A 26,639-nucleotide genomic window follows, 5' to 3' on the forward strand; every position below is an offset into this window, starting at 1 on the left:
CTCAGCGATTAAGAGCATTGCCTGCTCTTCCAAAGGTCCTGAGTTCAGTTCCCAGCAACCACAAAACCATCTGTAATGAGGTCTGGTGCCCTCTTCTGGCCTACAGGCATATACACACAGACAGAATATCGTATACATAATAAATAAAAAAATATTTTAAAAAATGACTAAATTGGGTTGGGATTAGGAAAATATATTGGGACAGAGGCTAAAGTAAGAAGAATGCCTATCTCATAAAAACATGTTCAAGGTTTGTAGATACAGTCAAGTGCTGCAGTGCTTGCCCAGCATTCATGAGGCTCCAGGTAATAGATTCTCAGCCTAAGATAAGTCAAACAGCCGGGTGATGGTGGCGCACGCCTTTAATCCCAGCACTTGGGAGGCAGAGGCAGGCGGTACTCTGTGAGTTCGAGACCAGCCTGGTCTACAGAGCTAGTTCCAGGACAGGCTCCAAAGCCGCAGAGAAACCCTGTCTCGAAAAAACAAAACAACAACAACAAAAAACAAACAAACAGAAAAAAAAAAGATAAGTCAAACAATTAAAAATACATGTATTCAAATAAAACAAGAACAACAACAACAACAACAAAGCACTTCTGAAAGCCACACCTCTACTCTCAGCACTCAGGCTAGTGAGGCATAAGGTCACAAATTTGAGGCCCACCCAGACTACATGGTTGAGACCTAGTTCAAGCAAACAAAAAGTCAAAAGAGACCTGCTCAAACAAAACATTTCTTCAAATGTTTTTTTAAAGTATTTATTTATTAATGAATAAATCTAGTTAAAGCTGGATTTTAGGGCTTTGTGAATGTTAGGCAGGTGCTCTAGAACCAAGATGCATTCCCATCTCCAAATAAAACATTTCTGAAGGCCTCATTGAACTTGGTTAAAACTTGGAACTTCTGAAAGAGTCCTGGGAACTGATTCCAAGGAACTGGAATATTCTGCATCTTCTTCATCATTTGGACCTCAGTACAAGATGTGAGCATAAGCCATCCGATTAAAAGGGAGTTAAAAAGAGGTTTGTTTATTTAATTTATGATGCAGGTCCTCCATAGCTCAGGCTTGCTGTCAACTCATTGTGTGTAGTTCAGACTGGCCTTGAAGTTGAGATCCTTCTGCTTCAACTTGCCAAGTGCTACAAATACAAGTGTGTTCTGCCATTCCTGGTACAACCTTAAGGGCATGTAGACTTTCGGTGAAAATTAGCATAAACTGTATTATATTACAATGAAACATATTAACTAAGTTGTTTGAATTTATTTGCCATTGTTGTCTCTGTGATACTATAGATACCAAGATTTCAAGGCTGGCAAGACGGCTCAGTGGATAAAGGCCACACCCCCAACCTCATGACTTGAGTTAGCTCTCCTGAGCTCACAAGGTAGAAGGTGACGTTTGTATTAGCATGCTGCCACCTGAAAATAATGTTAAAAAAATAAAATATTTAGCTGCGTGGTGGTGGCGCACACCTTTAATCCCAACACTCAGGAGGTAGAGGCAGGCGGATCTCTGAGTTCGAGGACAGTGGTCTACAAGAGCTAGTTCCAGGACAGACTCTCAAACTACAGAGTTCTTAGACCTTTTGTATAATAAATACCAAGGAGTATAATTGCTAGATCATATGGTACAAAGTATTAAGTCTCATCCAGATTCTTTCTGAGGCAGATTCTAATGTAACTCAGACTGGCCTTGAATATGTAGCCAAGGATGATCTTGAATTCCTGATCCTCCTGCTTGTTTGTACCTCACTAGTGCTAGAATTGGAGGTATGTGATAACCATGCCCAGGCTATTCAGTTTGTAAGCAACTTCTACCTCCAAAGTGGCTGTTTTGTCAGCAGGGAAGGATTCAAATAAATTCTATTGCTCTATTGCCTTACTAGAATTTGGTGTTCTGGAGTTTGGACATTATAATGAGTGTGTTGGTTTTCATTTGAATTTCTGTGATGATGGACGGTGTGCATATTCTTTTCATAGGCTTATTTGCTATCTCTTCTTTGGTTTAGCTCTCTGTCTTGCTGGGGATCTGACCCAGTATCTTGCACATATTTAATTGGAACCCCACCACCGAGCTACAGTGCCAGTGTCTACTTTGACCCCTTAAGTAGCTGGAACTACAGGCTTGAATCATCCTTTCTTTCTTTCTTTGATAGTAATGATAAGGAATAGGATCTCACTTAGATTGGTCTCACATTGGTCTCAAGTACTAGGATTACAGGAGTGTACTATATATTTTTTTTTGGCTTTTTGCAGTTTGCTGGTCCCCTTCCGTTTTTGTTTTTTTTTTTTTTTTTGACTTTTTTTTTCCTTCAGATATTCTCACTACATAGTTAAGGCTGGCCTTAAATTCAGAATCTTTTGCCTCAGACTCTCAGTGCAGGGATCACAGGTGTACTCTCTCAAGCTCTGTTATTGTTGAGTTTTTAGAGTTCCTTGTATATTTTAGATAATACTCTTGTCAGATAGGTCTTCTGCTAACGTTTCTCCCATTTTGTGACTTATTGTTCCATTTTTACTGTCTTTTGCAAAGCAGTTGCTTAATTTTAGTTAAGTTTAGCTTATCAGTCATTTATTTCATGGATTCATGCCTTTGTTGTTATAGATAAAAAGTCATCACCATACTTAAGTCATCTTGGTTTTTGTCTGTTTCATTCTGGGAGTTTCATAATTTTAACTTTTCTTTCTATGTATGATCCAATTTAAGTTGTTACGGAGGATATAAACGTTTGCTTTATTGTATGTGGACGTTTAGTTCAGTGATCTGTTGAGGAGACTGCCCTTTCTCTATACATTGCTGTCCCCTTGTCAGAAGATTGGTTGAATTTATTTGTGTTTGTCTCTTTTTGGGTTCTTGTCTATTTTTTTATTCTCTCACCAGAATTGCACTGCCTTCATTGCCATAGCTTTGTAGTAAGTCTTATAGATGGTTGATGTAGTCCTCACTTGATTCTTCTTCAGTACTGTGTTCACGCTGGTGGATCTATAATGTGATCTGGCGCTCTCTTCTAGCATCCAAACATACATGCAGGCAGACCACTGTATACATAATAAATAAATAAAGATATATTTTTAAAAATTGTTCTAGGCCGGGCGGTGGTGGCGCACGCCTTTAATCCCAGCACTCGGGAGGCAGAGGTAGGTGAATCTCTGTGAGTTCGAGGCCAGCGTGGTCTACAGAGCTAGTTCCAGGACAGGAACCAAAAAGCTACGGAGAAACCCTGTCTCGAAAAATCCAAAAAAAAAAAAAAATTGTTCTAAAACTTACCACAGGCAGTGATGGCACATGCCCATAGTCCCAGCACTCAGGAGGCAGAGGCAGGTGGATCTCTGTGAGTTTGAGGCCAGCCTGGTCTACAGAGCAGCTAGTTAAAGGACAGTCAAGGTTACACAAAGAAATCCTATCTCAAAAGAAAAAAGTTCAGAAATTAGAATGCATTACATAGTTAATAACATGCTGTAGTGAAATTGATTCTACTTTTTAGTGATATGTAAAAGATTGATAGGCATTATGTGTGCTGGTGTTGTATTTATTTATCATGTGTACAGTGTTCTGCCTGGTTGCACACCAGAAAGAGGCATCAGATCTCATTATTGATGTTTGTGAGCCACCATGTGGTTGCTGGGAATTGAACTCAAGACCTCTGGAAGAGCAGCCAGTACCCTTAACCTCTGAGCCATTTCTCCAGTCCATTGGTGTTGTATTTATTAAATTTATTTTTTGAGATAGAATCTTGTTATGTATTCTAGGTTGGTCTAGAGCTTGCTCTGTAGCCCTGGCTGATCTCAGGTGTGATCCCTTCCACATCAACTGCTCAAGCTGAGGTTATAAGTTTGCACTGCACCCCTGGTAAATTGCTGATATTTAGGTTAAATAAAATTTGGTAAGCTTGCATACATATGCTTTTCTTTGACTTTAAGAGGAAGTTAATAAAGTCAGGAAAAAATTTCAAAGACTTAGCCTTTAAAACATTAAAAACATTTCTTCAAAAAAAAAAGAAATGTTTCTTCAAATAGTGTTTATAACTTATTTTCATCTATTTCTTAAACTAGATCTCTTGAGAATGTTATTAGTGGGCTGATAAGATGGCTCAGTACATAGTGCATTTGTCATGCAAGCCTGGTGACCTGAGTTCTGTCCCCAGAATCCATATAAAGGTGAAAGAGATAATTTTACACATTTGTCTTATGACCTCCACATGTATTCCTGAGCATATGTGCCCTCCTATCATGCAAACATACATTAATGAAATTTTTTTTCTATAACAGTCATGGCTGTCCTGGACCTCATTTTATTGACTAGGGTGGCTGTGAACTCAGAGATCCTCTTGCCTTTGCCTTTCAAGTGCTGGGATTAAAGGTGTGTGACACCACTGCCCAGCAATAATAACTTTATTTTTTTAAAAAAATATTTATTTATTATGTATACAATATATGCCTGCAGGCCAGAAGAGGGCACCAGACCTCATTACAGATGGTTGTGAGCCACCATGTGTTTGCTGGGAATTGAACTCAGGACCTTTGGAATAGCAAGCAATGCTTTTAACCGCTGAGCCATCTCTCCAGCCCTAACTTTATTATTTTTTTTAAAGATTTATTTATTTCTACAGTATCCTGTCTGTAGGCCAGAAAAGGGCACCAGATTTCATTATAGGTGGTTATGAGCCACCATATGGTTGTTGGGAATTGAACTCAGGACCTCTGGAAGAGCAGTCAGTGCTCTTAACTGCTGAGCCATCTCTCCAGCCCCATAACTTTATTATTTATTATGTATAGTGTTCTGCCTGCATGTATACCTGCAGGCCAAAAGAGGCACCAGATCTCATTATGGATGGTTGTGAGCCATCATTTGGTTGCTGGGAATTGAACTCAGGTCTTCCCGAAGAGCAGTCAGTGCTCTTAACCTCTGAGCCATTTCTCCAGCCCCAATAATATAAAAAATACTATTAGAAACTGGGTGTAGAGAGCTAAAGAAAGCATCAGAGTCCCTGAAACTTGAGTTAAGCCACCACATGGGTGCTGGTAACTGAACCTGGGACCTCTTCTAGAGCAGCAATTACTTTTAACTACTGTGCCATCTTTCCAGCTCCTATTGTGATTCCCTTAATTTTAAAAAAAAAGGAAAAAAATTAATATTTTGGCTCAAAAAGTATTGCCACAAAAGCCTGATGATCTTAGTTTAATCCCTGGAATCTTCTTAAAATTCAAAGAGCCAGCTCCCAAAAGTTGTCTGTTGACCCTCACATGCACCTGTGTGTGGGTGCATACATACACAAAATTTTTGTTATTGTTCACCTGGTGTTGATAATCAAACCCAGAGCCCCATGAATGCTTTGTAATCACCCTACCATTAAGGTATACTCCAGGCCAGAAAGGAATAAGGGATATTTCTCTCTCTCTCTCTCTCTCTCTCTCTCTCTCTCTTTCTTTCTTTTTTTGTGGTACTAAAGTTAAACCAGAGCCGTACACATGTCAGACCAGTGTTCTGCCTATGAGTTATATCTTCAGTTTGAGAATATTTTCTTAATTTTCTTAATTAAATCTCATGTAAGCTACCTAGGTTGGCCTCAGCCTTGTTTTGTAACTGAAGGTTACCTTGAATTCCTGGTCCTTCTTCCTCCACTACCTCCCAAGTACTGGCATTACAGGGATGTTAACAAGTTTGACTCAGAAGTTCTTATTTATTTCTTTATTGCTTTTTTGAGACAGGGTTTCTCCATGTAGCAGCCTTGGCTGTTCTGGTACTTACTTTGTAGACCAGACTGGCCTTGAACTAGAGAGATTTGCCTGCCTCTGCCTCCCAAGTGCTGGGATTAAAGGTGTGTACCACAACACCCAATTATATTACATATTTAATTTTAAACAATGAAACCATGCTCTGCTGGCTGAAAATATCCTCCCCCCTTTTTCCCTTTCTCCCTCTCTCCTTCCCTCCCTCCCTTCCTCCTTTCAGCTCGGTGTGATGGTCCTTGAGGAATTCAGAAGAGGGCATTTGATCCCCTTGAACTAGTGTTAGCGCCAGTTGTGAGCCTCAGTATTGAAGTGGTTACTAACTAATAGCTAAGTCATCTCTCCAGCCCTCAGAATATTTCTTAGTAATTATAACCAATATTATTTTGATCACTTATAGAGTATATTATACATTTAATTATCTTTTTGTTTTGTTTTTTTGAGATACAGTCTCACTATGTAGCTCTGACTGTTCTTGAACTCACTTTGTAAACCAGGCTGACCTCAACTCACAAAGATCCACCTGCCTCTGTCTAGCAAGTCCTGGGGTTAAAGTTGTGTACCACAACACCCAGCTATAATACAATTTAATTTTCAAACAATTAAGAAATACATAGGACTGGAGAGATGTCTTAGCTGTTAAGAGCGCTGGCTGCTCTTTCAGAGGTTCTGAATTCAGTTTCCAGCATCAAACTACCTAGTGGTTCACAATCATTTATTTTATAGTGGGATCTGATGCCCTCTGTCATTCAGGCATGCATGCAATAGAGTACTCCTATACATAAATAAATCTTTTTAAAAAATACATAATGAAATGATTTTATTTTTTGAGGTGAGGAAATAGTGTTGAATAATAATTGTCTGATCATATGCTCCTGTTCCCATGCTTTTTTCTGTGGGGTTTAGGGTTAAACACAGGACCCATCTGTGCTAGGTATGCTCTGTACTACTTAACCTTACCCTTCCACTTTGAAGAGGAGGTTTTTTTTTTTTTAAGATTTATTTATTTATTTATTATGTATACAACTTTCTGCCTCCATGTATACCCACACGGGGCGCCAGATCTCATTACAGATGGTTTGGAGCCACCATGTGGTTGCTGGGAATTGAACTCAGGACCTCTGGAAGAGCAGACTGTGCTCTTAACCAGTGAGCCATCTCTCCAGCCCCTTGAAGATGAGTTTTTTTTTTTTTAAGTGCTTTTAGGCAAGGGTCTTACTATATAGCCTAGGATAGCCTCCAACTCAGCTTCTCTTTCTTTAGCTTCTAGAGTACTGGGTGTGGAGGCATATAGTATGCCTAACCTTTAAAAGATTTTCCAGTAAAGTTTAAAATAAGTTTGTTAGCCAGACATCATGCCCCGTTTCTATAATTAATCCTGACACACACACAGGTTGCGTGAGGTAGGATTAAGAGTTTGAAGCCTGTCTGGGCAACATATAAATAGTATGATCTAAGATTTTTTAATTTTGGGACTGGAGGGTTGGCTCAGCAGTTAAGAGCACTTGTTCTTACAGAGGACCTGAGTTTGATTCCCAGCATCCACATGTTGGTTTACAGGCTTTTATGACTCCAGTTCCAGAGGATTCAAGGCCCTCTTTTTTGAGCTCCATGGGCTCCAGGCACACATTCAGGCAAAATATTCACGTACATAAAACCAGCATCTATGCCTTTGTTTGCCTTTCTCCTTGTGTGTGTGCACGCGTGTGCATGTATGTGTGTATCTGTGTATTTGATGCCCAAAGAGTCCAGAAAAGGGCGTTGTGTTTCCTAGAATAGGCATTTGTGAACTACTACCATGTGAGTGCTGAGGACTGAGCCTGGGTCTTTTTCATGAACAGCATGTGCTTCTAATTACTGAGACATCTCTCAGGACCCCACAAGATTTAATTTAGATGTATACATTTAAAATGTGACTATAAGGTATCTCCTTTAGCACATAAATCTCATAAAATATGAATGTAAACTGTAACTAAATGTAATGCTAGTTGTTATAAGTCTATTAACGTTAGTACTAATGTAAAAATATCTTTGAGTCATTGCTTGTTTTGCTTCAGAACATTTTTCTTTGATGATGCATATTATTTAGTCTTTTGTTTATTTGTTTTTGGAAATAGGCATGCCACACTAGATTTGGCTCTTTCTTTATATTTTTTTATATTCATTTTTAGTATTAATGGTTTTCTACTTTTTGAACAGTCTAATAGTTTCATACCAAATACTATCTAAGTGTTTGAAGCAGAATACAATAGATTACAACTTGAAATTTTATCAAGTTAATTCATAAAACATCAGTGTTACCCAGTTGGTGGTGGCACGGCTTTTAATCCCAGCACTCAGGAGGTAGAGGCAGGTGGATCTCTGAGTTCAAGGCCAGCCTAGTCTACAGATAAAGTTCTAGGACAGCCAGTGCTACACAGAGAAATCCTGTCTCGAAGAAACCAAAAAAGAAAAATTAGCGTTACCAGATTTAGGGGTGTTCCAACAAAGCAGGTTTGGCCACCTAACCTTGATAAACCAATTAAAAGAGCCAAACTAATAAAGCCTGAAAAGATTTACTCAGTGTGGTCACATTCACATTAAGAAGAAGGACAAAGAGAACCAGCAATTTCTCCATTCTTATCTTTGTGATTTTAACTTGCAGGTAAGGTTTAAATAGAAGGGAAGAATGTATATAATATGTATAACTAGCTGGGTGTGGTCTCGAACTCCTTTAATATCAGTACTCAGGAGGATCTCTGTAAGTTCAAGGCCAGCCTGGTCTACAGAGCAAGTTTCAGGACAGCCAGGGCTAAACCCTGTCGCAATAAAAACCATAAAAAAAATCAAACTAAAAGAGAAAATATGCACAACTGAGCAGTCTGGCTTCACTGTGGTTCCATGCCCAAGTCTCTCCTTCAAGTTTCTATTTCCACAATCATCTTTTAGTTGTAAATCTTTCTCCTTGAGACTAGTTCCTCCTAATGTCTTCAGACTTTTCTCCACAGGGTTTTGCTGAGGAAATTCTGATTTATTGGCGTTCATTCTTCCAATGTCTAGTAGCCATGTTTTCCTGCCAGGCAGCCAGTTGAATTAGTAAAGGTAGTTTTCATTAGTACAACTTAAAGGATGAACTCCATGGCATAATCACTTACTGCTTTATGAATTCATTCATTCCTTCTGCAAATATTTGCTACTGTATCTAGAAACTTTATCTAGCTGTTATGTGAGAAAGAAAGCCAAAGCTCTCCTAGCATCCATTAGTCCCTAGGCTTAAGCCCCAACACTGAAGGGGAAAAAAAAAGGTAACAATAAAATGATAAAAAAAAAATCAAAACAACACAACCCCAAGGAAATCTCAACACTCGTTCTTTTTCCTTTTTTTTTTTTCTTGGTTTTTTGAAACACATTGTTTTCTGGGTAGCCCTGGCTGTCCTGTAATTCACTCTGTAGACCAGGTTGGACTCAAACACAGGTGTGTCTGCTGCTGCCTCCTGAATGCTGGGATTAAAGACATGCACCACCACTACCTGGTTCCAAGACTCATTCTTTTGATTTTTTTTTCTTTTGAATCAGAGTCTCACTGTGTAAGTGTAGTATTGGCTATGTAGATCAGGTTGGTATTAAATGCAAAGATCTGTCTATCTGTTTCCTGAATTTTGGGATCAAATTTGTGAGCCAAGTGCTGGATGCGGTACTTTTAATCAAGCACCCAGGTAGCAGAGGCTGGCACATCTCCGAGTTAAGTTCCTGCCTAGTCTACATAGTGAGTTCCAGGACCATCAGACCTATGTGAAGAGACCCCATCTAACCCCCTGCCACCAAAAAAGCATTGATCCCCCACACCCAGCTAATTTCAACATTCTTGGTAGCCATATTTTATTTGGAAAGATAAATAAGCTACATCATACCACAAAACAGAAAATGGTGACCTTAAGACTTGTGGGCTTTTTCCTCCCAGAAAACAAGCAATTCTGTAAAAGGGGTACCAGCTGAGTATCACCTAATCCGATTCTGTTCTATGCCATTTACCTATAGTTCTTATCAGGTCCTAGAGATTGAGAGTTCAGTTCCCAAGATATTTACTGCCCCCTCTCTTCAGATACAATTTGCAAACCTGGGTGGTTTTACCTTGTGCTTCTAATCTTCCAACTATTTCAGGTATCCCAACAACCTCTTTATTTTTGTTTGTTTGTTTCGTTTTTAAATTTGTTTTTTGTTTTTTTGTTTTGTTTTTTGAGACAGGGTTTCTCTGTAGCTTTGGAGCCTGTCCTGGAACTAGCTCTATAGACCAGGCTGGCCTCCAACTCACAGTGATCTGCCTGCCTCTGCCTCTGCCTCCTGAGTGCTGGGATTAAAGGCTTGCGCCACCACTGCCCAGCTAAATTTTTTTTAAAGATTTATTTATTTATTTATTATATACACAGTATTCAGCCTCCATGTATGACTGCAGGCCAGATGAGGGCACCAGATCTCATTACAGATGGTTGTGAGCCACCATGTGGTTGATGGGAATCGAACTCAGGACCTCTAGAAGAACAATCAGTGCTCTTAACCTCTAAGCCATCTCTCTGGCCCCTAAATTTTTTTTTTTAAACAGACATATTTCTGTTGCTTCTTTTGTTTTTTTTTAAGGTTTATTTATTTATTATGTATACAACATTCCTTCTGTGTATGCTTGCATGCCAGAAAAGGGCACCAGATCTCATTATAGATGGCTGTGAGCCACCATGTGGTTGCTGGGAATTGAACTCAGGACCTCTGTAAGAGCAGTCAGTGCTCCTAACCTCTGAGCCATATCTCCAGCCCCAGTTTTAAAAATTTTTGAGACAGACTTTTCCCGTGTAGTGTTCACTGTCTTGAAGCTAGAGCTCTGTAGATCAGACTGGCCTTGAACTCAGATTCCTCCTTCCTCTGCCAAGTGCCAGGATCAAAGGCGTGCACCACCACCACTGGCTACCTCTTTAGTTTTGATTAATCTGCTTCAGCAACTCACAGCTCTTAGGGATATACTGGTTTATTACAAAGAATACAGATGGTACGATATATAGGATCAGCATGATGGTACAAGCCTATATAATGCCAGTAGTTGGGAGGCAGAGGCAGACAGATCTCTGTGCGTTCAAAGCCAGTCTGGCTTACATAGCGAAACTCTTCAAAACACAAGACAAAACAAAGGAGGAAGGTTCATGTAGCACGACTAATAAAAACATAGAGACAGATGTTGGGGTTCAATCCAAAAAACCAGAAAAGGAAAGCAGCCAAACCACTAGAAAAGTCTCTACTAAGGCAGGTTGACCACAGACTAAGCAGCTTGAGCCTTTCTCTCCTCCCAGTTTACATTCCTTCTAGTGATTAAAGGCAAGACTCCCTAGGACTGGGATTAAAGGTGTGAGGCACCACCACCTGGATTTGTTTCTGCATTGATCTTGTGTAGCCCAGAGATCCATCCGCCTCTGTTTCTCAAATCCTGGGCTTAAAGACGTATACCACCACTGCCTGACCTCTAGTGACTTAGCTTTGCCCTTCTGATCTTTAGGCAAGCTTTACATAATTATTAAAATGTAAATAAAATATCACTACAGGTTCATCATTGTCTAGTAATTACTCTTGTCTGGAAGCTCTCTGAACTCTGTCCTTTTGGGTTTTTGTTTTTTTCTTTTTCGAGACATGGTTTTTTTGTGTAACTGCCCTGCAGGTCCTGGACCTCTCTTCTGTGGAACAGGCTGACCTTGAACTCACAGAGATCCACCTGCCTCTGCTTCCCAAGTGCTGGGATTAATGATGTGTACTACTACTTCCTGGCTTCCTTTTGGGTTTTTGTGGTGACTGTTTCATATTTAATGCTGAAAAAAAAAGAAAGAAAATCCAGAAAGGCCCGTCCTGATTCCTCTTGGCATCTTCATGTAGCATTCTTTTCTGAAATGGAGGTGACAAAGAAAGGCAGGGAGGATTAAATTATGCTTAACTAATAACCTACTTTAGGAATGGAGTTATGAGGTAGTGCCGTTGGGAAAAATCCAAATACCTGTGTATAGTGATCAGTCATGGTAAATTTAGTCTATATTTCCTTGATGGCTAATAATGTTGAGCACTCTTTCATTTTTGCTTTGACTGTTTATTTTGAGCTTAAGAGCATCACAGACTTTGATTTTGGGTTACAGAATGCTCCACTTACATCCATTCAGCATAAAATGAATGCATGGTTCTGATAATACAAGATACTTTTAAAAAAATTCATCTGGGCAGTGGTAGTGCACGACTTTAATCCCAGCACTCAGTAAGCAGAGACAGGCCTGGTCTACAAAGCGAGTTCCAGGATAGCCAGGACTGTTACACAGAGAAACCCAGTCTCAATAAATAAATAAATAAATAAATAAATAAATAAATAAATAAATAAGGGGCTGAGAGATGGCTCAGAGGTTAAGAGCACTGCCTGTTCTTCCAAAGGTCCTGAGTTCAATTTCCAGCAACCACATGGTGGCTCACAAACATCTGTAATAAGATCTGGTGCCCTCTTCTGGCCTGCAGGAATACACGCAGACAGAATACTGTATACTTAATTAATAAATAAATAAATATTTAAAAAATTAATAAATTCAAATATGTGGCTGCTCCTTTCTGAAGAAACTTTAGGGGGAGTTTGATTCCTTGGTAGTTATTTAGCTAGTTGTACTTAGTTGGAACCATTTATTGTGGAGTGGAGTGTAGCAATACAGCACTGGCATGTTCTGTTCTCAGACATTTCATTAACATCTTGCCAGTTTGAAATATTTCTGTAAATTTATAAGAACAAATTGGTTTTTAGTAGCAACACCTCAAAGCTACCATCATACCGTTTTCTCTTAGAAGAGATCTTTATCTGGGGAGGTAGCTTAGTTAGATGGTAAAGTACTTGCTGCACAGTTGTGAGGACTTGATCTCAGATCCATAGCACTCACATCAAAATGGACTTGAAGGTCATGACCTGCCAGCATAGCCACGTTATGAGCTGCAGGTTCAGGAAGAGACTGTCACAAACATGAAGTGGAGAGTGAAGCAGGAAGACACCCAATGTTGCCCTCTGGTCTTCATGTGCACACGTACATGCCACACACAACAGAAAAGAATATTGTTTTCTTGTTTGTTTGATCATTTGAGACAGTGTCTCACTATCATTCCAAGCTGACCTCAGGTTCATCATGACCCTCTTGCCTTCGCCTCCCAAGTGCTGAGGTGGCTAGTGTGTATGACCACACATCGCAGAAGTAAACATTTTTAGGTGTTGAGGTGATAATTGCCTTTCCTTCAGGTTATTGTAATTGTATTCTATGGAATCACTTTAAAGCATGTTTTTAGTTTTTGTTCTAATAGATAACAATTTTCTGTAGACCAAAATTTTAGGTATCTGTTTAAATTTAGATGCAATTTTAGGACTATATAAAGAATTTTAGAAATAATTAAAAGGCGGCATCTAAAATTTAGTCTAGCCATGCATTCTTCATCATATGCTTAACTTCATTTTCTATTTTTTTTTAATCTGTAAAATGAAGGTTTATTTAGGGGATCAATGAAAGGTCTTTCAGAGTCTGAATTTAAAAGACTACTTTGTAAAGATTTTACTTTTAGTCAGGCAGTGATAGCGCATGCCTTTAATCCCAGTACTCAAGTTTTTTCTCCAGCTGGCAGTTCTCAAATAACCACTCAGAGGCTTATTATTACTTATAAATGCTTAGCTGATGGTTCAGGCTTATTATTAACTAGCTCTTACAATTTAAATTAACTCATTTCTATTAATCAATATATTGCCATGTGACTTGTGGCTTTTACTGATCTGCTGACATGTTGTTCCTTGGGTGGCTGGATGGTGTCTCCTGACCCCGTCTAAGAACACTTGTATCTCTGCTTGAATTTCCCGCCTGGCTCTATCAACCAATGAGAGCAACACATAATCACAGTATGCAGGATTCCACAGCATTTCTCCTGTTCTGTCTAATCAAAAAGAAAGGTTTTTACTTTAACATAGTAAAATTACTTATAACAAAGTAGTTATCAAGTAAGAATTACAGATTCAATATCTAGTCCATTTGTATTTGGCAAAATTAAATATTCTATCATCTATCGTATCTTTATGAGCCTAAAGTTTTATAGCTAATTCATCTTTTATCATAACTAAGGAAAACTGTAATTATAACTATCTAGTCTTATGTTCCCTCAGAGACCCGAGAAGGCAATAATATTACCTAAATAAGCAGGAAGTGTAAACAGTTGACTTGCAAAAAATATGAGAAATGACAGAAACAGCTGGCTGCCTGGACAGTCAGTCATTCAGGGTTCCTCTGTAACATCGGGGCATCCATCTTCAGCCTACAGGCCTAGAATAGCTGACAGACTTTTCTGTGAAGCAGGATATTCTCTTTTAAAAAACAAAACAAAAACCCTGGAGGGATAGTTGTGGGTGCTGGGAACCAAACTCTTAAATTTTTGGTTGTGAGCCTAATCTTTAACAGCTGAGCCATCCCTTCAGGCCAGCAGGGTATTCTGAAGGCTTGTCTTGCCGTGTCTTGGCAAAGTTTGACAGTCATTTTCTTTGTGCCTGCTTGTCCAGTTTGGACAACATACTGTCAGCAGTTGAGGCAAGGGCACTTTCATGCCCAGTGGCTAACTTTTGCCACAGAGAAAGTAAACTCCATATGGAGTTTCTTTGATGCCCATCATCTTCTCCAAAGCATATTGGTGCTGCCAGGAACAGGCATGTGTCATTGTCATAAAAAAAAAAAAGGAAATAACCTATGTTTTTAAAACATCTTAAATGCCATATTCAGTAGATCTCTGAAGTATTTGAAGTCTATCTAAAACATATCTCTGACCTTCAAAACATAACTAACATGACAAGTTTGATTGTAATAGGCAACTAAGTACTAAACTGTATTTCTATATTATCCTAAGTAGTTTGTAATAATAACTTGGGAGGGGCTGGAGAGATGGCTCAGAGGCTAAGAGCATTGCCTGCTCTTCCAAAGGTCCTGAGTTCAATTCCCAGCAACCACATGGTGACTCACAACCATCTGTAATGGGGTCTGGTGCGCTCTTCTGGCCTTCAGGCATATACACAGACAGAATATTGTACATATAATAAATATTTTTAAAAAACAGTAATAACTTGGGAGGCAGAAGCAGGCAGCCTGGTCTACAAAGCAAGTTCTAGGACAGCCAGAGCTGTTACATAGAGAAATTCTGTCTCGAACCCCTCTTTCCCTGAAATTTTAGTTTTACAGACACATGTATGAACCTTAGTGATAATATAAAACTTTGAAATTCTGATAGTCAGTTTAAAGCATCTACACAGCTGTGAATATGGTAGTCCATTCCTGTAATTCCAGCAATTGGGGTGAAGAGCTGAATCACTGCAAGTTACAGACTAACCTGATCTGTAGTGTGAGATGCTGCCTCATAAAGCCAAACATTTTATTTTATTATTTTTTAAAAATTTATTTAATTTTATGTGCATTGGTGTGAGGGTGTCAGATCCCCTGGAACTTGAGTTTATAGATGGTTGTGAGCCTCCATGTGAGTGCTGGGAATTGATCCTGGGTAGTCTGGAAGAACAGTCTGTTGTAATTTAGAAAAAGTGGTACAAGAGAGAAAGGTATCATGCGACAGCTCAGGTGGAGGGGTTTTTATTGAAGGAAAGTGAATGGGAAAAGTGAGGAAAGGAGATCAGCCTCTGGGGACTGAAGAGAATAGAGGAGAGGGAGAGAGAGAGAAACACATGCCTGGATGGGTGGACGGACAGACAGAGAAAGGGAGGGATGGGAGGTGGGCAGGGTTCCTTTAAAAGGGAACATATTGAATGTGACACTTGTGGTGCTCTCAGTGGCTACAGATGAGGATGTATACCCCAAGGTCAGGCCATACAGATGCCTGAATACTAACACAGTCTGTTCTTAACCACTGAGCCATCTCTCCGGCGCCAGAGTCAAACATTTTAAAAATGAATAAAGTGCATAGATTTCAACAGCTTTTAGTTGTTCACAGACACTGTATGGCCATCAGCAGACACAGTTAATATTTCACAGCTCCAAGAAGTGAGTAGTTATTGCCCATTTCCCCTTATTCTGCCACTCATTTAATTTTTAAAATTATTATTATTATTATTTTAAGACAGTTATCTCAAACTTGCAATGTACCAAAGGGTGGCCTTGAACTTCTGATTCTTCTGCACCTACCTCCTAAGGGCAAGAATTCTAAGTATGTACCATCATCTTCAGCTGTGTCTAGACTTTGTGTATGTGTGTGGGGGTACTTGGAATTAAACACAGGGCCTTGCATATATAAGGCAAACATTCTGCTACTGAGCACCCTTAGCCTCCTATCTTCCTAACCCTATTCTAGACATTTCATATGAATTTCTTTTATATATATCTTGTTTAACTTGGTATATATTCAGTTTCAAGTTCATAGGGACTGGGGATTTTGCTCAGTAGTAGGATGCTTTAAAAAGACAAACAAAATGGGCTGGAGAGATGGCTCAGTGGTTAAGAGCACTACCTGCTCTTCCAAAGGTCCTGAGTTCAATTCCCAGCAACCACATGGTGATTCACAACCATCTGTAATGAGATCTGGTGCATGCATGAGGACCACTGTATATTTAATAAATAAATAAGACAAGCAATAGGATGGACTCATTACAATAGGGTGGATTTACTGAGTAAACTGCCATGTGAGGGCTTGAGTTTGGATCCCAGCACCCATGTAATAAGCTAGGCAGGGCACTCACACTTCAGTAACCTAAGAACTGGGTGGGCAGAGACAGATGAATCTTTGAAAGCCAACCTAACCCAGTCAGTAAGCTCCAAGGTTAGTGAGAGACCCTCTCTCAAACACACCTTTAATCCCACCCAGCACTGAGGAGTCTCAGAGTTTGAGGCCAGCCTGCCTGTTCTATATAGTGAGTTCCAGGACAGCCAGCACTATATAGTATAACCCTGTCTAGAAAGAACATAAACCAAACCAAACCACCCAAAAAAGTCAGGTGGAATTATTCAGAAAGACACTTGATACTGACGTAGCCTCTACACACACACACGCATCCGCACATGCACACACATGCAAGTCCTAACAGAATGACAAGACAAAAATCCTAGAGGAGCATTAGTTGAGCTTGCTCTCATGCTTTTGACTCTTTGTTTTGAAATATTGAGGCAGGAGGATTAGGTTACACAAAGCAAGGTCAAGTCCAGTTTGAGCTGCATGAGACCCTCTTTCAACGTTGATCCACATTAAGGCGCTCCTTTCTTTGCCTCTCTTCCTCCCTGTTCTATGTTTTCAATATTCAGTTATTTGGCTGGAAAGGTGGCCTAAAACCCAAGAACGTATGTGTCAGACAACTCTCAGTCATTGGTTTTCTCCTTTACCCACTGAGCCATCTTGTGTCACAGCACCTCATTTCTTTTTATTGTTAAATAGCAGTTTATTGTTACTCACATTTTATCTATTCATTTGTTGGTGGACATTTGGTAACAGAAACCCCACTTTGGAAGTATTCATAATAACATTATGAACATTTGTATACATATACACACATACATATACAAGTCTTTGTGTCGAAATAGTTCTTTAGAGTGAGATATAGAGAGACAGAGAAAAGAGAGAGAAAACACATAGGGGAATGGGATTGCTCCATCATCAGGTAGCTGTATATTTAACCTTTTTGATGAAGTACCAAACTGTTTACTAGATATCTACCATTTTATATTCTACCAGAAATATATGTGGGCTTCAGTTTCTCTACAGCCTCCCTAGATACGTCTATAATTTTAATTATAGTCATCATAGTGGGTTTGAATTGTTTTTTTTTTTTTTTTTGGTCTGTTTGTTTGTTTAATACAGAACATCTTTTCACGTGCTTATTAAAGCCCTAACTTTAACCGTTATTTTTATTTGGAGTATTCTTGGGATGTGTTGGTTGGAACTGGTTTATGGATTCTTAGTGTATCAAGTAAGCATCCTTAAGTAGCATTAAATTAAGCAGTTTCTTCTCCTGGTCGATGGAAGCTTAATAACTGGAGTCTTAATGTATCTGTTCATGTTATTATTTTATTTATTTCTGTAAAATCTAAGAGCAAAGAATCCAGAAGAGGGTGTGATTTCTATCAGAGTTTACGTTGTTACTTATCTTGCAGGGATGGGTTTGCAAGACTCTCATGCTATATTTTTTTTTAAATATTTTTATTTATTATGTGTACAGTGCCTGCATGTATGCCTATTCACCTGAAGAGGGCACCAGATCTCATTAAGATGGTTGTGAGCCACCATGTGGTTGCTGGGAATTGAACTCAGGACCTCTGAAAGAGCAGTCAGTGCTCTTAACCTCAGAGCCATCTCTCCAACCCTTTTATGATATCTTAAACAGTGAATTCTTGGCACTGTACTAGATCTTCTAAAAATTCATGAGTAGGTGCAGCATAGAAAGTAATACCACAGTCTCTTAAGAATTAGAAGTCTCACAAGACTATCACAACTCTGAAAGCTGAGGCAACAGAATTGTTAGCTGAAGAATAGGTTGGGCTTTAGAGCAAGACCCTGATGATGCATTTATATAATTATTCTTTATCAATAAAATCACAGGAGTTGGGGGCTGGAGAGATGGCTCAGAGGTTAAGAGCACTAGTTGCTCTTCCAGAGGTCCTGAGTTCAATTCCCAGCAACCACATGGTGGTGCACAACCATCTGTAATGAGATCTGGTGCCCTCTACTGGCCTGCAGACATACATGTAGGCAGAACACTGTATACACAATAAGTAAATAAATATTAAAAAAAAAAAAACAACTTGGGAGTCAGTTATGGGGTAAGAACCTGAATGATCAGAGATGCAATGGAGAAGCTGCCAGTGATGTCCTGTGTCTTTTGTTTGTCCATCCAAAAAGGCTGAGACTCTCAGTGCCACCCTACTACTTCCTGTGTCTATCTGTCCTCGGCCCTTCAAAGCCTCCTTGGCTAATTTTGGTCAGCAGTAATTAGCTCCACTCTCTGATTCAAAACAAACTTTATTGTCAATCTCAGGTGTGTTGGAGTGCAATCAAAATGTCCTATAACACCCTATCTCACAAAATGAGCACAATGTAAATGCATAAATAGAAAAGAAAACTGTATCATTTGTAGTAATCCTATTTTCTGTATCACCAAAGATGGCAGAAATATAATTATTTTGTAAAGAAATGTAATTATTTTTTAGAATTAAATTTAAAATATAATTTGTAAATATAATTATTTGTAAAGAAATATAATTTTTTAAAATTTCACACGTGTGTGTATACATGTGCATGCTCGTGTGTATTTATGTATATGTGTAGGTCAGAGGACAGTTTTGCAGAGTTGGTACTCTCCTACTTTTGCATTATAAATTCTGAGAATTTTGAACTATTATTACCAGTCACTTGTACAGCAACTGCCTTTACCCATTGAACCATCTCAGCCCACGAGTATTTCTTTTTAAGGAGAATATTTTACTCATTATTGAAACTTCATTTACTAAATTGTGAATGTTGCATTTTGCCCAGTAGGGTAGCACACACCTTTAATCCCAGCACAGGATCTCTGAATTCCAGGCCAGCCAGAGCCACATAGTAAAACTTCATCTACAAAACACAAACAAGAAAAACAGAAGGCTAAGGCAGGATTGCTATGAGATCAGATCAGCCTGGGCTACATAGTAACAGGGCGTCTAGCCAGACCTTACTATCTCACAAAACAAGCATATTTCATTTGTTTCAGAAGAAATTGTATTAAAGGTGTTGACTGCGAAGTCTACATTTGTTCTTTTCAGCATACTCAGATTTGTCAAGTCATTTCTGTCCTTTTTCTTTCCAGAAATCCATGCTACAGGATTTAACTATCAGAATGAAGATGAGAAAGTCACCCTGTCTTTTCCTAGTACTCTCCAGACAGGTGAGAGACTCTCTGAAATCCATAGAAACTATGTGTGTTAACTCCCCAGGGAACCTGTACCATCTTTGTCCTGAGTGTTGCTCACAGATTAAAGTGTTGACTTCTCTCTCCCTAAAAGTTCTGGGATCTGAAAATTAAAGTTTCAAATTTCTGTTTGTGTTTTACTTAAACAGAAAACTGGATGAAAGGCTAAGTATCACTTCCTATAGAATAAGGTGTTTAATTTTTAATTGTTTCATTTTGTTTGTTTTTCAACATAGGATTCCTAGAACTCATTCTGTAGATCAGACTGGCCTCCAACTCACAGAAATCTGCCTGCCTCGGCCTCCTTACTTCTCGATTTAAAGGCGTTCACCACCATGTCCAGCTTGGTTTCTATTTCTTAAAAATATATTTACTTAGCTCCATCTGCTGCTGGTTGAAATCTCTGCGGAAAGTGCTCCACTTATGATTCTGGTGTACAACCAGAAAGAGAGATTTTGCTAGTGAGGGGACAGAAGGGAAGATTTGTTGGTATGTTACTCTTTGGCATATGTTGGTGAAAGAATTAAAATTAATATTTGTTCAACCCTGAGTTAATATTCATTGTGATGTATCATAAGTGAAATATATTTAGCAGTAAAAGTTTGTTAATTCTTATTAATATAATAAAGTGCTTATTATAATACAAATTTTAAAACTCTAAAGTATATATCAGGTTGATGAATCCTGTCTCTAAAATAGTACAAATAGCATGATGCTCAGCTGGATATAGTGGCTCACACCTGTAATCCTAGCACTTGAGAGATAGGAGCAGGAGGATCAGAAGGTCACCTGGGATAGTACCTCCTCCCTGTTTACTCTGTAGATGTGTGGATTATGTCTGAATATTTACACAGCTGTTGTTTTTATTTCTGCTTTCCAGAAATTTTTAAATTTTTAACAAATTGGTGTGTGTGTTTGTGTCTGAGGGAAATGTGTGTATCTGTGCATACACATAGTGTAACTTTTGGAAGTCATACTATGATGAAATAAATGTGTTTTTTTTTTTGGTGTTTTTTTTTTTTTTTTTTGGTTTTTCGAGATAGGGTTTCTCTGTGGTTTTGGAGCCTGTCCTGGAACTAGCTCTTGTAGACCAGGCTGGTCTCGAACTCACAGAGATCCGCCTGCCTCTGCCTCCCGAGTGCTGGGATTAAAGGCGTGCGTGCGCCACCACTGCCCGGCTCAATAAATGTTTTAAAATATATTTATTTTTATGTGTATGGGTGTTTTGCTTGAACATATGTATGCACGTGTACATGTTTGTATGTGTACCACGTGCATGCAGTACCCACAGGGGCCAGAGGAGGATGTTGGATCCCCTAGGACTGGAGTCACAGTCACAGAATTTTGTCAGCCAACATGTGGGTGCTGGGAATTGAATCCTGATCCTCTGGTAGAGCAGCCAGTCATCTTAAGTCTGAGTCATCTTTACACCTCTGCCTTCTCCTTTTAAGTAAAAGTTTCAGAAAATGAAATTGAATATGTCTCAAACTACAGGAAAAAACAAAGAAATGCAAAACAGAAAAATAGGAAAACTGAGAACCAGTCTATCAGATCCAAAAGCCAAATAGTTTATAAAAGAAAAATTAAAGAACAGAAAAAATGGGAAGATTTTTTTAAAGGAATAAATTCAGCCAGCAAGATGGTACTTGTCACCAAGCCTGCTTACTGTAATTGATTTGACCCTGGGACCCAATCAGAGAGAAGAACACTGATTTCTGCAAGTTGTCCCCTAGCCTTCAAGCCATGGCACTCTTCTCCCTTCCCTCCTGACTTACGGAATACATAAATGTTATTTTTAAAATTAAAAAAGGAATAAATTAAGAAATCTCTTTGAATTAAACACAGGAGTTTTCAGTCTACAAAAATACACCTTTGGAGACTGGGTGGGGGCTCACACCTCCCAACACTCAGGAGGCAGAAGTAGGAGCTCTTTGAGTTTGAGACCAATTTGGTCTACAGAGTGTGTTCCAGGACAGCCAGGGCTACAAGGAGAAATCCTGTCTTGAGGGAAAGAAAAAAAAAAGAAAAGAAAAAACATCAGAGTTGAATCGTTGGTTTCTGGGTACTTATAGAGGGCACACTAGCTAGGACTTTTAGCCTGGGGCTGCTGTATCAGTTTAAAATGTGAGCTATTACTTCACAAAAATAAAACATTTTGGTCTGGCAAATGCCTTTACTCCCTGCACTCTAGGGTAGAGATAGGAGGGTCTCTGTGATTGGAGGCAATCATGATCCACATAGTGAGCTCCAGGGCAGCCAGGACCACATAGAGCGATTCTGTCTCAAAAAAAACGAAGCAAAACAAAAAGTAATTTTATGTATAAGAGTGTTTTGCCTGCACATACGGCTTTGCACTAAGTGTGTGCTTGATGCCAGTGGAAGCCAGAAGAGATGGTCAGATCTCCTAGAACTGGATTTACAGGTGATTGTATGACATGTGAGTGCTGGAAATCAAACCTGGGTCATCTGGAGGAGCAGCCAGTGCTCTTAACTGCTGACCCATCTCATTCCAGCCTTCCCACTCAAAAGAAATATGTACCATTAAGGGACTATATTTTTAAAAAATAAAAAAAAAAAGACTATATTTTGCATTCGTTTGTTTATTTATTTATTTATTTGTAGGCAGGGTTTCTCTGAATACCAGCTCTGACTGTCTGGAACATCATCGCATATTCCATGTATACTGTGACAGTATTAGAAATCAATAGCAAAGTGGGTATGGTGACGCATGCCTTAAATCCCTACACCTGGGAGGCAGAGGCAGGTGGATCTCTTAAGTTTCAGGCCATGGTCTACAAAGTGAGCCCCAGGACAACCAGAACTACATAGAGAAATTCTGTTCCAAAGAAAAGAAAAAAAAAATAGAAATATTTTTCCTTTTCACATATTAAATAATTGAATCAAAACTTGTTTGGAAAGCTAAAATAGCAGAGCATTTGGTTAGGTTGTGCAAGGCCAAGTGCAGTCCCCAGTACTGCAAAAATATATAAAAGGGAAGAAAATTAGAAAACCTAGACATGATGGCCTGTATTTGTAGTCCTGGCTACTTAAGAAGCTAGAATGAGAACCAGGGAGTTTGAGACCATTGTGAGAATACTAGTAAGACTCCATCTAAAATAATAATAGAAAATAGTTTGAACTGAAAAAGAAATGTGCAGCATATCAAAACATATGGATATTTACTTAAAAGAAAGATCAAAAAAAAGAAAGATCGAAAATTAATCAGCTAATATCAAGCTCAAGTAATCAAAAAAAACTCTTACAAGAAAAGGGGAGAAGTGGAACTTAACTATCATGCTCAATGACTCGGATTTAATCTCTGTTGCCAATAAAATGAAAGAAAAGAAATGTGAGAAAATATGGGTTTGCTACATATGAGAAGCCTGACAACCTCAGTTTGATCTTCAGGACCCACATAAATAGCCAGATGAAGCTAGATGGGAGGTGGAGACAGGAGGATAACTTTCCAGCCAGCTCTCCTTTAGTGCCAGCCCTGCCTGGGCATCATACTCCAGTTCAAAAATAAATAGAGCAAGCAAAAGTCTGTTTCTGCTACATCATGCTTTGTAGTTTGTAGTTTGCGTCTTTGTTCACAATACTAGGGACTGAACCCAGGGCCTCTTACCCAGTCATTTCACCTCCATCTGTGTTGCCTCAGCCCCCCCCCCCCCCAGTCTTTCTAGTTCTCTCTTGTTTGTTTTGCTTTTGGGTTCCATTTTTTTGTTTTGTTTGTTTGTTTTCTAGATAGTCTTGCCGTCCTAGTACTCTTTAGACCAGTTAGACCAGGCTGGCCTTGAATTCACAGAGACCCACCTGCCTTCTGAGTGCTGGAGATCTGGCACTTTCTGTTTTTGTGGTAGGTCCAGGCCGTGTTTCTCTGGCTGAATTGGATCTTCCTATGTGAGCCAGACTGACTTTAAACTTGCCTCTGCCTCACAAATGCTGGTGTTATGGTGTATGCTGCTATATTCTGCGTATGTTTTTGTTTTGTTTTTGTTTGTGCACGTGCGTATGTGTGTGTGTGTTACTGTTTTTGTTTGTTTGAAGCAGTCTGTGTAGTTCTGCCTGGGCTATGGTATGGTAGGTAAACCATATTGGCCTCAAACACAGAAATGCCTCTGCCTCCTAAGTACTGGGATAAAGGTATGGGCCATCATGCTCAACTTGAGCTGAGAATTCAATCCCTACACTCAATTGTGACCCGAACCTAAAGCTTATACATGCCAGACAAATGCCCTTACCACTGAGTTATGTTCTTACATCCCTACTCCTGTTTTATCTCATTTTTTATTTATTTTGACAGAGAGTTATTGCTATGCTACATTGCTTGAAAATTTATCTGCTACCTAAATGAAATTTTGCTTTGCTCTCCTCTCACTTCATCCCTTAAATAAAAGCAGTTTTCTCTGTATCCTTAGAAACCATATCATAAAAAAAAAGAAACCATATCATAGTCTTGTAGCCATTTTTATATGTTGAAATTGTTTTTAAAAAACAATTTTATGTGTATAGGTGTTTTGTGCACCATGTGTGGGCCTGGTGCTGGAGGAGGCCAGAAGAAGACTGCATCAAATCCCCTATAACTGGAGTTACAAATGGTTCTGAGCTGCCAGTACTGTGGGTACTGGGAATCAAACTTGAGTCTTCTGGAAGAGCAGCCAGTGCTCTTAACTACTGAGCCATCTCTCCAACCGTAGACTACATCATTCATATACATAATTCATAACACACATGCTAAATGTCAAAGCCACTTCAAATAATAACAGAAAGTTACTTGTGTAGTAAATTATATTTCAGCATAGTGTTTTTTTATCTGTTCCGTATTGTATTAGAAATTGAGTTTATATATAAAATATTTTGTATAGTGTTTGAGTTTAAGTTAACAGAACTTTTTTGTGCTTGTTTTCTGTTGTTTTGTTTTGTTGTTTTTTGTTCTTTGAGATAGGGTTTCTCTGTGTAGCTTGAGCGTGTCCTGAAACTCACTATTTAGACCAGGCTGGCCTCGAACTCAGAGATCCTTCTTCTGCCTCTGCCTTCCAAGTGCTGGAATTAAAGGCAAGTGCCTCTATCGCCTAACAGAATAATTCTTTTAAGAAATATATCTACTTTATGTATATGAGCGTGTTCCTGTATATGTATGTGCAGAGATTACAGAAGTCAGAAGGGTGGATCTCCTGGTACTGGAGTACCAGACAGTTGAGAGCCACCAGGTGGTTGCTGGGAATCCAGCTCGGGTCCTCTGGAAGAGCAGCCAGTGCTCTTACTGCTGAACCATCTCTCCAGCCCCAGTAAATTTCTTAAGCTAATGTAACAACCAATAAAAATGCTAGAAAATCCTTTATTAAATTATTGAATATTGTACCAGCAAGATGACTCGGTGGGTAAAGGCATTTGCCATACAAGCCCAAATTCAGTCCCAAGACCCTATGTAAAGGCAGAAGGAGAAAGCGACTCCAGAAAGTTATCCTCTGACCACAAATAATAACATAATTTTACATTTTAAATTATTGAATATCTTTGATAATGTCTGTTGGGGAAAAAAAAAATCACTGACTTCCAAATTATAACAAAGTTCTTAGGATCAGATACCCAGTCCTTCTTTGCTTTAAATAATGGTCTTACTTCACAAATATCTGTGAATTAGGATGAAATAAAACATCTAAGTCTTAAGAAAAAGTTCTTTATCTTTTCAGATTTTTATCATATTATAGAACTGGTCTTGGGTATAACTAGTAAATATAATCTTAAGGTTTTTAGCCTTCTTTTTTTTCTTTTTTTCCTTTCTCGAGACAGGGTTTCCCTGTGTAACAGGCCTAGCTGTCCTGGAACTAGCTCTTGTAGACGAGGCTGGCCTCGAACTCACAGAGATTCACCTGCTTTTGCCTCCTGGGTGCTGGGATTAAAGGCGTGCGCCACCACCACCCGGCCTTACTTTTTTTCTTTAATTTTTTTTTTTTTTAAGATTTATTTATTATGTGTATAGCATTCCTTCCCTGTGTGCCCGCATGCCAGAAGGGGGCGCCAGGTCTCATTACAGATGGTTGTGAGCCACCATGTGGTTGCTGGGAATTGAACTCAGGACCTCTGGAAGAGCAGTCACTGAGCCATCTCTCTAACCCTCTACTTTTTGTTTTTTGAGACAGGGTCTCACTATGTAGTTTTGGCTGACTTGGAGCTCTCAACTTTAGATCAGGCTGGCCTCAAACTCACAGAGAGATCTGCCCAAGTGCTGGGATTATGTATTGGCATGGGCCACTAAGCTGGCTTTATATTAGTTGAAATTAAGTATCTAATTTGAGAAAATGTATTTATGTGTTAATAGGTATAAAATTAAAGACCAGTTGGCAATTGATTCATCATGGTATTGATAATCAGATTTGCCAAAAGTCCTTTTTTTGCTATATTCACATTAAACTCATGTTAATAGTAATACTTGTGATTAGTATTGTATAATGTGAAACTAATTTATTCATGATTTAAAAAACATTTAACTTGTGTTTTGTTTGAATTTCAGGTAATTATCCTTTCCCAATACTTTGTATTTTGTTTAGTAAGCCACTCTTTGGAAGTGGTCACTGTCAGTATCTTGTTAATGGTTTGATGGCCTTGGAGATTTAAAACCAAGTAAAAGTGTAAGCCGCCTTTCTTATTTAGTTATGAGTTTTAAACCCACTTTTGTTCCAAATAGGAAAGACTGAGAGTACATTTACTGTGAATGAGAGTTGTATTAGAAAACATCTTGACAGTGCAAGCAGACTGCCAATTTCATCTGTGGAACTGTAACATAAAATTCCATCAGTCAGTTCCCAATGAGAGTAATAGAATTTAAAAAATAATCTGTTATATTTTCTTTCTAAAACTTCAGTAACGTTAATACATATTAAGTTCCTGTAAAGAATAGAGGATAAACTACTTACTTATTTTCTTACATTAGGTATTCTTTTTTTAAGATTTTTATTTTATGTATATGAGTGCT

General features: G+C 38.8%; 1 protein-coding gene across 1 annotated transcript in view; it reads left to right on the plus strand.

Annotated features, from left to right (window-relative positions):
- The window catches only part of Npepps (aminopeptidase puromycin sensitive), a 92,674-nt gene that overhangs the window by 21,582 nt on the left and 44,453 nt on the right, over positions 1 to 26,639 (plus strand). Inside the window, exon 3 of the mRNA XM_041664314.1 lies at positions 19,562 to 19,639. Within this exon, the coding sequence (XP_041520248.1) occupies positions 19,562 to 19,639 (78 nt within the window). The remainder of the gene's footprint in view (positions 1 to 19,561; positions 19,640 to 26,639) is intronic.

The sequence above is a fragment of the Microtus oregoni genome, unplaced genomic scaffold (genome assembly GCF_018167655.1).
Source record: "Microtus oregoni isolate MIOR12 unplaced genomic scaffold, Mior012 000015F_ref0000493, whole genome shotgun sequence".
Classification (NCBI taxonomy): Eukaryota; Metazoa; Chordata; class Mammalia; order Rodentia; family Cricetidae; genus Microtus; species Microtus oregoni.